This window comes from Natrix helvetica (assembly GCF_964273705.1).
Source record: "Natrix helvetica genome assembly, chromosome: 2".
NCBI classification, from domain to species: Eukaryota; Metazoa; Chordata; class Lepidosauria; order Squamata; family Natricidae; genus Natrix; species Natrix helvetica.
Window position 1 is genome coordinate 268,961,657 of NC_138552.1, and position 17,088 is coordinate 268,978,744.

The window sequence follows — 17,088 nt, forward strand, 5'->3', positions numbered from 1 at the left end:
GGGGGTTCCAGGGTGGGGGGGAGGGTCCATCAGACCGGGAGGGAAGCCAGTGCCAGGCAAACAGGTGAGTCCAGGAAGGAAGGGAACGAGGTGGGGGGGGGGAGAAAAGGTCATTTCAACGGAGGGTTGTTTTATTACAACGGTCGGGGGAGAGGGGGATGCGAGGACAGGAGAAGATCCCAAGGTCGGTTGGGAGACCGTGGCTGCTGGTTACGCCCGGTCATTTGTACCAACCCCCGCAGTCTGGGTGGTCAGGAACTACAGAGCCAGGGCCTGCGGCTGATGCTTTGCAATGCAAGGTCTGTGATTAACAAGGCCCCCCTCATCAATGAGTTGATCTCAGAGGGGGAGCTAGACCTTGCAGGGATAACGGAGACCTGGTTGGGCCACGAGGGCGGTTTGCCCCTCGTGGAAATGTGCCCACCGGGTTTCCGGGCATTTCATCAGCCCCGGGCCCTGGGTAAGGGTGGTGGGGTGGCGGTAGTTATTCGGGAATGTTTGGAGCCGAGAGAGTTCACTGTTCCTCAGATACCCGGGTGTGAGTCCCTTGGTGTGAAATGGGGCCCAGGGAGGCAGTGGGGCTTGCTGATTGTATACTTGGCTCCTCGCTATGCATCAGCAGCCCTGCCCGAGCTCCTCGAGCTGATCTCGGAAACGGCAGTTGAGACCCCCAAGCTTCTGGTTATGGGGGATTTCAACTTGCCGTCGACGGGAGAGGCTTCTGAGGTGGCTCGGGAGTTCATGGCTTCCATGACGGCCATGGACCTGACCCAATTAGTTCAGGGCCCCACTCACGAAGGTGGTCACACACTGGACCTTGTTTTCGTATCTGAGCAGTGGACGAGTGATCTGGGAATGGGGGATTTAGTCATCACGCCCCTGTCATGGTCTGATCACTCATCTCTCTGGCTGAACTTCCCTGGCGCTACCTCCCACCGCGAAGAGGCGGAACCAGACTGTCTAAGCTGGTACCGCCCCAGGCACCTGATGGAACCGGATAGATTCCAGACGGAGCTTGGGCCAATACCTATAGCCCTGACCCGCTCCCGGTCGGAGGACCTAGCGGCCGCCTGGAATAGGGCGGCGGCTGGGGCCTTGGACCGGGTTGCGCCTTTGCGACGTCTACTGCGGCAGCGATCCACCCGGGCTCCTTGGTTTACCGAGGAGCTGAGGGTGATGAAACGCCACAGGAGACGTCTAGAGAGCAGGTGGAGGTCCTCACGCTCCGAATCTGATCGAGCACAGGTAAGAGCCTACTTGCGGACTTACCTTGTGGCATTAAGGGCGGCCAAACGTAGACATTGTGCCGCCCTTATTGCGTCCGCCGATAACCGCCCTGCCGCCCTGTTTCGGGTGACCCGCTCCCTCCTATCACAGAGGACACGGGGGCACCCCTGCAGGGAAGAGCAGAGGAGTTTGGGGAATATCTGCAGGACAAAGTCGCTCAGATCCGGAGCGGATGGGCCCCCTTCAGTGGACCGGACGAGCCGTCAACAGCGAGTCTTGTGAGACCACTCTGGGAGGAGTTTGACTCTGTTGCCCCCGAGGATTTGGACAGGTTACGTGGACGGCTGCGACCCACCACATGTTCAATGGACCCGTGTCCCTCCTGGCTGGTACTGGCATCCTGGGAGACGACACGAGGCTGGCTTCTGGGCCTGGTGAACGCTTCATTGGGTGAGGGATCCTTGCCAACCGCCTTAAAAGAGGCGGTGGTGAGGCCCCTGCTCAAGAAGCCTTCACTGGACCCAACGGAACTAGCTAATTACCGTCCAGTCTCCAACCTTCCCTTTTTGGCGAAGGTTGTTGAGAATGTGGTGGCGCAGCAATTTCCGCGACATCTCGACGAATCCGAATATCTAGACTCACGCCAGTCCGGTTTCCGACCCGGGCACAGCACGGAGACAGCCTTGGTCGCGTTGGTTGATGATCTCTGGAGGGCCAGAGATAGAGGTTGTTCCTCTATCCTGGTCCTATTAGACCTCTCAGCGGCTTTTGATACCATCGACCATGGTATCCTATTGCGCCGGCTGGGGGGGATGGGAGTCGGAGGCACCATTCTACGGTGGTTCGGCTCCTACCTCTCTGACCGGACGCAATGTGTGTTGACAGGGGGGCAGAGGTCGACCCTGAGGCCACTCTCTTGTGGGGTGCCGCAGGGGTCGGTCCTCTCGCCCCTCCTGTTCAACGCATATGTGAAGCCGCTGGGGGAGATCATCCGTGGTTTTGGGGTTGAATACCATCTGTACGCTGATGATACGCAGCTGTACATCTCAACCCCAAACCACCCCAACGAGGCTGTCGAAGTGATGTCCCGGTGTTTGGAAGCCGTCGGGGTCTGGATGGGGGACAACAGACTCAAACTCAACCCCTCCAAGACTGAGTGGCTGTGGCTACCGGCACCCCGGTTCAGCCAGCTAACTCCATCGCTGGCCATAGGGGGTAAACAACTCCCCCCTGTGGAGCGGGCGCGCAATTTGGGCGTCCTCCTAGATGCCCGGCTGTCTATGGATGACCATGTGGCAGCCGTGGCAAGGGGGGCGTTCCACCAGGTTTGCCTGGTGCGTCAATTGCGCCCCCTACTGGACCAGGATGCCCTACGCACGGTCACTCATGCGCTGGTGACGTCTCGCCTGGACTACTGCAATGCCCTCTACATGGGGCTTCCCTTGGGATGCATCCGAAGACTACAGCTAGTCCAGAACGCAGCCGCGCGGGTGATTATGGGGAGCTCAAGATACTCCCACGTGACACCTCTCCTGCGCGAGCTGCACTGGCTGCCTGTGGTTTTTCGGGTGCGTTTCAAGGTATTGATTACCATCTTTAAAGCGCTCCATGGCACAGGACCCAGTTACCTGCGGGATCGTATCCTCCCGCACACATCCCTACGACCAATCCGCTCTCACAGGGAGGGACTACTACTGGTGCCGTCCACTAGGCAGTGCCAGCGGGCGACGCCTAGGGGTAGGACCTTCTCTGTGATGGGCCCAACCCTCTGGAATGACCTCCCCCCCGACATTAGAACTACCACTGACTTCCGTTCCTTCCGTCAAAAATTAAAGACTCACCTGTTTCGATTAGCTGGCCTGGCACATTCTTAGTTTTTACCTCCCGGTGGATATATTTTAATGGGTAATTTTGGGTAATATTTTAACTCCTGGGTTATTAGAGCTTTTAATGTACTATATTTATTATTCTATATACAGTCTTGCAACCTCCTCCACCTACGTATTTAATTATTTAACTGTTTTATGTATGTATTTTATAACACATTTTAGTGACTGTACACCGTCCCGAGTCCCTTTCGGGAGAGGGGGCGGTCTATAAATACGAATAATAAATAAATAAATAAATAAATCAGCTGGGACTCGGGAGGCAGAGACTAGATGGGGGCAGGGCCAGTCAGAGGTGGTATTTACCTGTTCTCCAAACTACTCAAAATTTCCGCTACCAGTTCTCCAGAAGTGATCAGAACCTGCTGAATACCACCTCTGCTCTCAACTTAGCTTTCAGCAGTATTTTCCAACAAATGCTAGGCACAGAGTTCATCCCCTTAGCATGAAACACAGGCCAGGTGTGCTGCTTTTCTAACTTAAATAAAATAATGCAAGGCAAACTCCACAGGCAATTTGTCCTGTCCCTCCCTCCGCATTACAGTTGAGACAAAAAAAAAAAAAACCCAACTTGGACGATATTTGTATGTGCACTTAAATGGGAGGAATAGCTACTAAAATAAAAGTTTTATTGCTTGTGGACAGGGCCAGGTGCCAATTGGCTTGGCTAGATACTGAGTTGCTGATCCCTGTTGTTTGGATGGTGATATATGAAGGTTCCTGGCCAGGATCCAGTAAGTGTCATTAAATTTAGGTTTTAACATGAAACGGACCTTTCCTTTTCCTGTAGTCTCTTACCCCAATCTCCGAAGAGTGTTTTTTTAGGGAGGGAGGGGTATTGGAAAAGAAAACAACGGACTACCGTGCCATCTATGTGGCTCTAACGCTTGATGTTTTCTGGATGTTGGCCAGCATCCAGTATCAGCTTACAAACTACTCAAAAGACAAACTTTTTTCCATTTATGCAGACAGAGACAAAATGTACTCTGGGTTTTCTTTCTTCCTCCCTCCCTTCATTTTAAATAACAGCTGTGGGAGGGGGGAAAAGAGTGTTCAGTAAATGGAAAATCGCGAGGGGGAGACTGGGCCTTGATCTGGGCCATATCTAGATTCTTTGAATTCTGTTTTCTAAAGATTTGATGTACAGTCTGTTGGGGCAGAGAAAAACTCTTCGATGATGGACCTCCGCCATCTTCAGGGAAACTAACGCATTGCACCTCTTTGCGTGCAGGCCTTCTTCTTCTTCTTCTTGTGCCATATCTGTCATCGGACGTTGGCGATCATGCTGGCAATCCTATTTTTATTAACAGCCACACACAAAAGTGCGGCTGAGTTTTGTCCAAACCAGGTTTAGAAGCCATGAAGTTCTTCTTCTGCCTGGACCTCATTTGCCTTCAATCTTTGGAGGATTCAGTGAAGTATGCCATATTTTTCTGGGTGTCGCATCAAATGTCCAAAATATTCTAACTTTTGCTTTTTTATGGTTTTGATTGTTTCCCTTGGCTTTCCCGGGCAGCTTATCACCTCCTCATTTCTGATTTTGTCAACCCAACTTATACGTAACAGCCGCCGGTAAATCCACATTTCAAATGTTTCCACTCTCTTTCTGTCAGAGTCCAACTCTCCAGACCATAGAGCAGGATAGAAAAGATGTAGCCAGTGGCGTAGCGTAGGTTGTCAGCACCCGGGGCAAGGCAAGTAATTTGCGCCCCCTAACCCAAGGGCGGCCCGACTGCAGCTGCCCCTGGGTCGGCATCAGTCAAGTGAGGCTCTCCATGCTGGCCTCCTGCCTTCCTCCCGAAAAGGAACTCGAAGGGCAGCGGGAAAAGGCTCGACTGAAGGGAAGCAGGTGCCGCGGGGGTGGGAGGCGCACCGGGGGCTTCAGGAAGGCGCCGGCTCCCCGGGGCGCTCCAGGCGGAGTGGGAGGACGTGGTGGCGTTGCAGCGGTGGGCAGACGGAGCGCAGCGCCGCTCTCCTTCGGCTCCCGCGGGGGCGGGGCGGCGGGTCTTGCCGGCTCCGCTGGGAGGTAGGCGGTGCGCAGGAGGGGCCTGGGCGGGCCGGGGCCGGGGAGCTTAGTTTGCGGGCCGAGCCGGGCGCAGAAAGAGGTGGCCACAGTCCGGCAAAGGGTGGCGCGGGGCGAGTCAGGGCGCCCCCCCAGACGTTGCGCCCGGTGCGGCCGGCCCCCCCTGCACCCCCCACGCTACGCCACTGGATGTAGCATCTGACAAGCCTGATTTTCAATCTTAGGCTTTATGTCATGACTGCAGAAAACCTGTTTCATTTTAAAGAACGTGCAGGCCATAGTTTTTAAATTATGGACTATCTAAATCTTATCTATCCAATTAGATAATAGATTTTAACAATGGTTATATACGCATATATACCTGCACACACATACATATATATATACAGATACACAAAAATGTAGACAGAGATGTGAGCAAGCTGGCTAGAGAAATGGATGGGCAGATGGATGGATGGATGGGTGGATGGATGGATGATGAGTAGATGGATAGAAAGATATAATGTCATTCTTTGTACAGTATTTATATTCCCATTTTCTTTAAGCTCAGAATAACCCTCATTTTTATATTTGCAATAGATTCTGTGGTGTTGAAGATATTTAGTTGATAAATAGACTAAGGCCCCATAATAAACTCTGTCTGTCTGTCTGTCTGTCTGTCTATGCGCATGCGTGCGCGCCTATTGAATCTGGGCTGTTCCAAACAACCATGTTTAAACCATCTTTATTCTTAAGTAACCTGACATAATTTTTTTAGTACTTTTGAAATCTTATTCTCGAGTTGCCGTGTGTTCATCCCACTCTATTTTCCTCTCACAAAAGAACTGCAAACTAGGGAGTTTCAAATCATGCCATGCAATGGGTATCATTCAGTTTCAAATGTTATCAAAATATGAGCACCATAAATCATATTCATGTAGCTAAGCCACAAACACAAAATTATAAGCATATAGTCCTTTCTTCTGCCAAAATATCCCTCGGAAGAGAATAAAGTTTTCCTTCAAAGATATTTTAGAAATGGGTGTTACACAACTATGAAAGCTTTCCCCATGGCTTTCTGATGGGGCAAATCTGTGTTTTAAAATGCAACATAACGTCTAACAGTATGCTTGAGCCTCAGTGGCACAGTGGTTAGAGTGCAGTACTGCAGGCTACTTTTGATGACTACCAGCTGCCTGCAATTTGGCAGTTCAAATCCCACCAGGCTCAAGGTTGACTCAGCCTTCCATCCTTCCAAGGTAGGCAAAATGAGGACCCAGATTGTTGGAGGAAATATGCTGACTCTGTAAACTGCTTAGAGAGGGCTGTAAAACACTGTGAAGTGGTATATAAGTCTAAGTTTTATTGCTAGCGCTACTGAAGCCCAGTTTTGTCTTGATGTGGGACAAAAAGACATTTGCGGGAAGGAGCCTATGAGATCCACAGCATCAGCTGCAGGCTGATTTTAACAGGATCTGGATGACCTCAGATTCCCATTGAAGCTTAAGTCTCTTTGTTTCCATAAAAACTTTAGGGTGAAAAAAATCTCCCTTATTTGGGGCACAATAATAGTTTTCGGAGAAAGCAATATACATGGTGTGCATTTTCAAGACTATTTCAGAAAGCACTTATTTTCCTTTCACAAGGAACAATAGAGAATGAAGATTTCTTTCTCTCTCTCTCTCTTTTCTGATTTGTTTTTCATTAGTGTTCCTGGCCAAGAGTGAGACAGAATCTATTTTAGAGAAAAGGCTAGAAATATCCGCCTCCAATTGCAAACCCTTCAACCAGGGTTATCTGTGAACCTTAATCTTAACACAGAAGAAACCCAAGAACTTGTTTTGCCGAGCTGTATAATTAGACATATGAGTAAAACAATGTAAGGATTGAAAGGATTCTTTGAATATTTAGTAGAGAAACTAAGCCACAAAATTTAGGACTGTAGAAAGAAAGGTGTGGGTATTTGTGGGCATATGCACACTAACAAATGGATGGACAGAATAAGATCTCGAGGGACACAGTGGCTCAGTGACTAAGACACTGAACTTGTCGATCAGGAAGGTCGGCAGTTCGGCAGTTCAAATCCCTAACAGAGTGAGCTCCCGTTATTTGTCCCAGCTTCTGCCAACCTAGCAGTTTTGAAAGCATGTAAAAATGCAAGTAGAAAAATAGGAACCACCTTTGTTGGGAAGGTAACAGAGTTCTATGCACTTTCAGCATTTAGTCATGTCGGCCACATGACCATGGAGATGTCTTCGGACAGCGCTGGCTCTTCAGCTTTGAAACGGAGATGGGTACCACCCCCTAGAGTTGGGAATGACTAGCACATATGTGCGAGAAGAATCTTTACCTTTAACAAGATCTCTGCTAGATCCATTCAAATTTCTAAAATAACCAGCTAGATGCTTCTGACCTCTTCCAGTATTGCTTCGTAACAGTGGTATCTGAATCCTGAATCTGGAAGTTTTATGCACCCATAATACAGTCTCTCTGCTTCATGGCTTTTTATAAAATATTTCATTTTAAGTCCCCTATAGCTAATAATCAATCATGTTTGAACATTTTGTTTTCAGACAGGTGAGTTTATTGCACTATGCCATGATTTATTCATGATTTGTTGAATAGACTGTAGCTAGCTCAGGTCACACACTAAACTAAGATTAAAAACAAACAAACACACTGCTTTAGGGATTAGTGTGATGTGCAAATTTCAACCACTACCTTTGGCATACGATTAAAAGAGTCCCTAGATATCTTCAATCCAAACTTATGTCTGGGCAAAAAACCTCAGGCATCCCAGAAAAATGGCTATCCACTCTTTGTTTGAAAATCTCCAGTGATGAAGCACCCACAATTCTAGAAGATAGATTATTCCATGACTTAATAGCTCTCATGAATAGCATCAAGCTCGACAAGCAGGAAATTATTATTTTTTGTTTTGAGTTTGGATCTCTTTGTACATTTTAAACCCATTGCTTAACCTCATGAACTATGAACTATGGAAAATAAATCCATACTGTCTTCTCTGTGACAGTCCTTCAAGTATCAGAAGAGTACCAATTTGATTTGCCCTTAGAGGTCTCTTATTTAGGGTGAAATATACAAAATTTAGTCATTTTTCATAGATTTAGTGTCCAAGCTCATCAACAGCTTTGTTGCTCTTCTTTGTAATCTTTCCAATTCCTTGGCATCCTTCGTATAGTGTGGCAGTAAACCTGGATGCGGTATTTTAAAAGCAGTCTTACCAATACAATGCTGAGCAGAACAATTACACCTCTGTTGATGTAGGTCAAGATTGCATTTCCTCTCTTTTGGTAGCTGCAGAATGTAACTAACACATGCTTATTCAGTGGTTTATATACCGTATTTTTCGGAATATAAGGCGCACATTTTTCCCGGGCCGGTTTTGCTCATTTTTGCCCCCACCCCCAGCTCCCAGGAGAACTCTACAAGCCTCCCAAAGCTCTGCATGCCCCCCCTTTTTTTGCAATAGTGTGCAGAGGGTTTGGGAGTCCTGCAGAGTCCAAAAACCTTTTTTAATTACCCTCTTCAAAATCATGGTCCGTCTTATACTCCGAAAAATACGCTAGACATCCAGATCCTATACATATTCCTATTCTATACATAGATATCCAGATCCAAAGGGAGAGGGATATGGCATTATCTATCTCCAGTTTACAACACAGTCCTTTCAACAGTTTAAAAAAGGCTCCACATCCATTTTGACCACTCTGGTGGCTCTGATGATACAGATAAACCTCCAGGTAGCCTTAATGACTTGTTAAAAGAATGCAAATGACCAGCTGTCTGCAAGGAGTATAAATCCTTCCATTCCCAAACATCCAGTCAGAGCTGAAGAAGCTTCTTGGATGAGAAGCGAAAGGTCTTAAAAAAACAACAACAACCAGAAAGTCAAGTTTCCTCTTGAAAAAAATATGGTATATCACCATTATGTGTTCACTGGACACCTTGGATGATTTGCAAGGCTGTCATCTAATGGTAAAGGAGATGATGGTGACGATATTATATATTGGATGGGGGTCATACAATGTACTAGATTAGTCTAAAATTGGATTGAGTTATAGTGTTTTAGCAAGTTGTATGAGCTAGGGTTAAGCTCTAATGTGATTGGCAGAGTATCAGAGGTGGTATTCAGCAGGTTCTGACCAGTTTTGGAGAACCAGTAGCGTAAATTTTGAGTAGTTCGGAGAACCAGTAAATACTACTTCTGATTGGCCCCGCCCCCATCTATTCTCTGCCTTCCCAGCTGAGTCCCAGCTGATCAGGAAGCAATGGGGATTTTGCAGTAACCTTCCCCTGGAGTAGAGTGGGAATGGAGGTTTTACAGTATCCTTCTCCTGCCATGCCCACCAAGCCATGCCATGCTCACAGAACCGGTTTCAAAATTCAAATTTCAAGATTTTTGAATTCATGATTTTAAAAAAATTGAATCCCACCACTGCAGAGCATAACATGTTATGTGAATGCAGTTACAGTAACATAGCGTTAGCATTTTACATGTACATATAATCCAGCCATTGTGTATGGTTGCATCTTCCAGAGCTTTATTACAGATAGTGGAACTGTAGATATTTCCTCTATTCTGCTACTTAGAGCAAAGAGGCAGGTGGAGATAGAGTGGACAAGTGTTTTCTTTGAACTAATGCTCTACTGCCACTTGGTGGTGAACAAGAAAAACTGCAGATGGCTTGAAGCAGGAAGACAGGAAATGTGAGGTGGGGTCAAAGATCTTTATTTCAATTTAATCAAAGGAATATTCTTCTTGTATATGAGGATATTCACAGCATGAAAGTATTTCAGTGCAGTCTGTTTATGGTTTTACATACAATATAGTATCAAAGAAAGATTCTATCAAGCCACATTGTGTACATTTATTATTAATATTAATGCAATTTATATAGTTGCCCTTACGTATGCTGGAAAGGCTCTACTAAGAATAATGTGGCTAACGATACTCAAGTTCTTCTGTTTTCACCCAGATGAATCCATTCAGGGACAGGATCTGCAAGGTCTTCTCCACAGATGGCTACTTTACATTTGAGGACATCCTTGGGATGGCATCTGTCTTCAGTTACCTAGCATGTCCCACCCTTAAGATTGAATACGCTTTTCGGATTTATGGTATGTTATTCCCCACTGTAATATCCTCATAACAGTTTCAGTGTAAGAAAAAAACAAATATCCTCAGCAGAGGTGGTATTCAGCAGGTTCTGACCAGTTCTGGAGAACCAGTAGCGGAAATTTTGAGTAGTTCGGAGAACTGGTAACTACCGTATTTTTCAAAGTATAAGACACACCTTTTTCCCCCAAAGAAGAGGGAGAAAATCTGGTTGCATCTTGTACACTCAATACAGCATTTTTTACCTCCCGAAACATTGCTCTCTTCACAAAAATGGACGTGCAGAAGCTTTGGGAGGCCTGCAAAGTGCTCCTGTGGGCTGGGGAGGGCAAAAATGAGGGAAAAATGGACTGTTTTTTTACTCCTTTTTGCTACGCAGACCCCAGGAGGCACTCTACAAGCCTCCTAAAGCCTATGCATACCCTGTTTTTTTGCAAAAACGCTGGCTGTTTTTTCCTCATTTTTGCCCCCACCCCCAGGCCCCAGGAGCACTTTGAAGGCCTCTCTCTTTTTAATTATTATTTTTTTTTTGCTTATGCAAACTTCACATCTTTGCAAAACATTACACTTCTTTTACATATTTGTTGTGATTCTTTTATCTGTACAAATATATATATATATATATATATATATATATATATATATATATATATATATATATATATATATATATATACACATACATGCATACATACATATATATATATATATATATATATATATATATATATATATATATATATATATATATATACACATACATATATACATACATACATACATACATACATACATACATACATACATATATATATATATATATATATATATATGCTGGTTTTGTTGTATTCGGGTCTTTTCCTGTGTAAGGTTGAGATTGTCTTTGCAACGTTTCGGCAGGATCTCACCTGCTATCTTCAAGCGTGGGCTTAAACATACAGGCAGAAAACCATATTTTTATTTTTAATGTTGCCTTTTTATATTTGTGTTGTATTTGTAGAAATAGAAATAGATCTATACTAGTGTCCCTTTATTTATTTATCAGTACAAATACAACATATATGTGTGTATCAGTGACGTGCGGTGAGGTTTATGGCTGGTGAGGCACTGACACAGTGATGGGTTTCAAATATTTTTAGACTTGTGGACTTCAACTCCCAGAATTCCACAGCCAGGCATGCTCAGTTCCGATTTAAAGCGACAGCATTTGTATTTCTCCTTTGCTCCTTCTTTCTTTTTCTTTTTCTTCTCCCTTCCCCTCCTTCCTCCCTCTCTCCCTTCCTCCCCCTCTCTCAAACACACGCACACACACACACACAGAAGTTGGATTGGACTATCTCTCCTACCCCCTTCCCTCTCTCACTCACTCTCAAAGAAACCCACAGACACACAAAAGTTGGATTGGATATCTTTTCCAGTGGCTTGAAAGCAGTTCCTCTGCCATCCCCCTCATTCCCCTGCTGCCTTCCCCAAACACCTCCACCATTGCAAATGCAGCCTGCTGTCTGGGTGGGAAATGCCTAGAACACAATAAAGCCCACCCACTCACCTCCTGCTGGCAGGCTGGGGTGAGAGGAGAGGCAGAGAAGCCGGAGGGGAGCCGATCCAAGCCTTCCAAAAGAAAGAGGCTGGGGGAAAGTGTGTGTACTACAGCATGGCTCTTTGCCTGGCTTCCTGCCTCCTCCTGTGGTCTCCTCAGTGCTCGTTTGTGCTCTCCCTCCCCAAGTGTAGTTTGATTGCAGGCGGAACCACGTTGCCTTTTCAAACTTGTAATCAGTGAAGCTGGGCTAGATTTTTATATAGTTTTATCCAGCTGTGTGTGTGAGAGAGAGAAATGAATGGGGGCCTGGAGAGGAAGTCACTACACTTGGGGAGGGAGAGCACCAGTGAGGAGACCACAGGAGGAGGCAGGAAGCCAGGCAAAGAGCCATGCTGTAGCACACACATCTGCCCCGCAACGTGGCTCTGCCTGCAATCAAACTACACTTGGGGAGGGAGAGCACAAGCTAGCACTGAGGAGACCACAGGAGGAGGCAGGAAGCCAGGCAAAGAGCCATGCTGTAGTACGCATGCAGTTCTCCTGCCTCATAGTAGAGGGTGCTTTTTAAGAGGCTTTTTTAAACAGTTAAGCAGAGTCATCCACGGTGAGGCAGTAACTAGCTCAGCCTGACCTCAGCTCTTTTACATTTTTTTTACATTTTTTTACATTTTTTTTCTTTTCATGATGAGAGTGGTGAGGCTATGCCTCACTTGCCTCACCTGACTGCACGTCACTGGTGTGTATATATATGTGTGTGTCTGTGTGTGTGTGTGCATTTATATTATTTCATACATCTTTTTTCTTCATTCTATATATAACATTCTATATATTCTATGTAGAACAACCTTTATTACATTTGAGTCATTTTGTATCCATTTCCTATTATTTATTTGCTACAGTCTCTTTCGTATTTCTATCTTTTAATCATTTTCCGGTTTTGTAGTTGTTTATTTTTATTTTTATTTTTTTTTCACAAAAAAATGAGGCGTGCACAGGGTTTGGGAGGCCTGCAGAGTGCAAAAACCTTTTTTTTTTAATTTACCTTTTCAAAATCTTGGTGCGCCTTATACTCCGAAAAATACGGTCCCACCTCTGACTGGCCCCACCTCTATCTAGTCTCTGCCTCCTGAGTCCCAGCTGATCAGGAGGGAATGGGGCTTTTGCAGTATCCTTCCCCTGCCATGTCCACCAAGCCACACCCACCAAACCATGCCACGCCCACCAAGCCATGCCCACAGAACCAGTAGTGAAAAAAAATTGAATCCCACCATTGATCTTCAGGTCTGGAGGGACTTTGAGGATGAGATCAGGAATTGGAAGCCCAGGTGAGATTGAAATCATGTTATTTTTCAAAGAGGGAATAGAAACATCTGCAGACCTGGCCCAAGAAAAAAACCGTTGTTTGATTCAAGCCATAATATGGCCAATTTGGTTTTTTACTTTAAAAAATGAGGGGGGGGAGGAAGGGAAAAGAGATTTTTAAAAAAAAACAACAACATACAAAAAAACATTCCGCTGAATTTTAAATTTACTCATTAAAGCTTGAAATGAGATGAAATTATGTGAATCAGTTTTCCCATTGCAGTGATATTCCATTGCACTGTCAATTTAGAAACAGAAAGCATATATCTATAATCCAAGATTTAAATCCAGAGTAATGCGATATTCCCAGTATTGAATAATTACCTTCTTTGTCACTGCATTGACTTTTTAGAATACATTCCTGTCAGAGAAATACATCACAAAATATGTCATCCCCCACCCCCACTCCAAGCCTTGCTCAGGATGTTTTGGGTGGCCTCTTTTAGTTGGGAGTCAGGGCGTTGCATGTTATTCCCTCATATACCTGTTGTTATGTATACCTGTTAAACTAATTTGTTCAAGGTATAATGTTGCAGTCTTTTAACTTGGTGAAGCAACCAAGAATTGTTTTGGAATTGGGTGGCCTGGAAATCTGATGAATAAATAAATAAATAGCCCTACGCAGTGGCTCAGTGGCTAAGACGCTGAGCTTGTTGATCAGAAAGGTTGGCAGTTTGGCGGTTCGAATCCCTAGCACTGCATAACAGAGTGAGCTCCCGTTACTTGTCCCAGCTTCTGCCAACCTAGCAGTTCGAAAGCACATAAAAATGCAAGTAGAAAAATAGGAACCACCTTTGGTGGGAAGGGAACAGCATTCCATGCACCTTCGACATTTAGTCATGCTGGTCACATGACCATGGAGACGTCTTCAGACAGTGCTGGCTCTTCGACTTTGAAACGGAGATGAGCACCGCCCCCTAGAATCAGGAATGACTAGCACATATGTGCGAGGGGAACCCTTACCTTTACCCTTACCACTCTTTTGGTGGATTAATTCTAGTGAATGGCTTGCTCATCAAATCATGATTAAATTGTGGTTCAGCACATATGTGATTCCTGTAATACGGCTGCCTCCCCATTGCACGCTCTTTCCATACATTGTGTACATGTTATGCCCAAGCAGCTTCAGGCCATGTTCAGGTGCAGTGTGGAAGTCAATGGAAAAAAAGGAGAAAAGGAATCAGACTGTCAGAATTGGGACTGCTTATACACCACATCCCAAGGCCAGTTCTTGGCATATTCTGCTGCAAAGAAATCAGGCAGATGGAGACAGAAAACGTATAGGTTTAATCATTAAACACTGCTGGGCTGGATGGACTGACTTTCTGTGGCAGTTTTACGAGTAAAAATAGCATTATTTTTTATGTAACTCTTAAATATTTAACAATAGACTGCATATTAGTCTGTAAATCTTCCAAGTTCCACCTTATTTTTATTTTTCACCATATTTTAATTTCCCAGATTTCAACAACGATGGTTTTATTGATGAGGAAGATCTCCAAAATGTCATCCGCAGATTAATCAATAAGAATAACCTCAGCGAGGAAGAAATTGTGTCTCTGGCGAACCATGTAGGTAATTCCTTTCTGTACCACCTTGAGACTTCAGTGACTGAGGCCTTAGCATAAAATTGTTTTAGATGGTTTAAATATCTTTTCAGTAGAACCTGGGCATGAGACAGAGCTCTTCTGTCTTCTAATGGCCATCTTCAACCTAGTACAGTGTTGGGGGACCTTTTCAGCACCAGGTGCCGAAACGTGAGTGCATGTGCCGGAAACCGGAAGAGCAGCTGCCTGGTTTGCGTGCACGTACCGGGAAGATAATCTTCCGGTTTTGGATGTGCCCATGTGCACTGGTCACCTGATCTTCTGGTTTCTGGAGCGCATGCGTGCACAAAGACCAGCTGTTCAGTGTGCATCCGTGCACTGGAAAGTGGAAGAGCAGCAGCCCAGAGTGCGCATGCACACCAGGCGGCTGATCTTCCGCTTTCCAGCACTCCCACGCATGTGAAGCCTAGCTGGCTGGCATGCCGGGACATGGAAGAGCAACAGGAGTGCCTGGAGAAATGGCTCTGCATGCTACTTCTGGCATGCGTGCCATAGGTTCGCCATCACTGACCTAATACTTTGCAGCTGTGTTGGGAAGGCAATGGCTACCTGGAACATCTGTGAGTTGTAGTCCAAGCATATTTTGTGAATGAGACTGGAAAAAGACATCCATTTTGGAGCACAAAAATGTTGACTTATATGAAACAACAGAAATATTATTTCTTTATAATATATACTTTGTGTTTGAAACAGATGTTGGAGGAAGCTGACTTGGATAATGACAGAATGCTCTCTCAAGCAGAATTTGAACATGCTATGATAAAGTCTCCAGACTTCCTGCAGTAAGAACAATTCCCACCCTGTCCCATCCACAATGTAGTTGCGCTTCTTTGCTCTCACATGATTCAAATCCATCTCTGAAATCTCTCGTTCTGTAATATTTCATGTAATTTCCCCTACCCCAAAAATCTGCCAGGCTATATCAGATATAATGCTACAGAAAGCCTGGCCAAGGCAATTTTGACAGATTTCTAACATGGGGAAGGGAATATAAGAAAAAAAAATAATAACACTGGAGACTACACTAAACGTCAGGCTGCAAGATGGAAAAAGAGGGCTTAGTTTCTAATGTTCACCGCAAGAATTTTTTTTTTGTTAAATATAATTCCATTAGCATTTTTTTCCTGTAAATTGGATGGTGTATGTATGTATGTATGTATGTATGTATGTATGTATGTATGTGTATGTGTATACACACACACACACACACACACACACACACACACACACACATATATATATATATATATGTATTAGTGTTACAACCCCTGGTATCCCAGTAAGGGTATGGCTAGCTGATGAGAGCTAATTAGCTCAAAATAGATCTATACTAGTCTCCCTTTATTTATTTATCAGTACAAATAAAACATATATATATATATATATATATATATATATATATATATATATATATATATATATATATATATATATATATATATATATATATATATATACATATACATATACATACATACATACATACATACATACACACAATAATGTACAATAGTGTATAATATACTCATAAATATATTATACAATAATGCGCCAGAATTGACCCATACATTTGGTGTTATCTTTGGTTAGACCTTAAGCTTTGTTGCATTTCAAACTGTCAACAAAAAGTTAGGCATTTCCTGGGGGGAATTGTGAGTACAGGAAGCAGCGTTGCTATACAATAGGGGTGTCCAAACTTGGGAACTTTAAGACTTGTGGACTTCAACTCCCAGAATTCCCCAGCTGGGGAATTCTGGGAGTTGAAGTCCACAAGTCTTAAAGTTCCCAAGTTTGGACACCCCTGCTATACAAGGTAGATCTGGTTATACACGAGTTTAGTAAGCTGTCCAAAAACAAACTAAGGAAGGCAGAAATAATTTGAAGTCAAGTGAGTCCTAGTGCAGAAAACCAATTAATGTTTTTTCCAGATCCTTCAAGATCTACTTCTGAGAGACAAGAATGTGACAACATGGGAGGTTCAGGACCTTGTAACTGGACGTGCACAAGACAACAAACGTAACACTAAAGACTGCCATGGAAGATCAGATAACAAACCAGTCCATGTATTTTTGCAAAGAATATGCAAATAAACAATGATTCTGAGAACAGGAAGAAAAAAAGTCATTTATCTAAGTTTGTCTTTTCTTCCATCCAGAGCAGTTATAAAGGTAAAGGTGTCTCTCGCACATATGTGCTAGTTGTTCCGAACTCTAGGGTGCAGTGCTCACTTCCATTTCAAAGCTGAAGAGCCAGTGCTGTCCGAAGATGTCTCCGTGGTCATGTGGCTGGCATGACTAAATGCCGAAGGCACACGGAATGCTATT

At 44.6% G+C, this 17,088-nt stretch overlaps 1 protein-coding gene across 2 annotated transcripts in view; it reads left to right on the forward strand.

Annotated features, from left to right (window-relative positions):
• Positions 1-16,863, forward strand: part of CIB4 (calcium and integrin binding family member 4) — a gene marked incomplete at its 5' end in the record, with an annotated part of 50,186 nt that extends 33,323 nt beyond the window's left edge. The window contains 4 exons of one of the 2 annotated variants that reach the window (XM_081944319.1): positions 10,116-10,257; positions 14,619-14,728; positions 15,458-15,546; positions 16,693-16,822. In XM_081944319.1, the coding sequence (XP_081800445.1) occupies positions 10,116-10,257; positions 14,619-14,728; positions 15,458-15,546; positions 16,693-16,714 (363 nt within the window). In that variant the 3' untranslated portion in view covers positions 16,715-16,822. Of the gene's footprint in view, positions 1-10,115; positions 10,258-14,618; positions 14,729-15,457; positions 15,547-16,692 lie in introns of both variants that reach the window. The other variant, XM_081944318.1, reaches the window with a different exon arrangement.
• Positions 16,864-17,088: the final 225 nt, after the last annotated feature.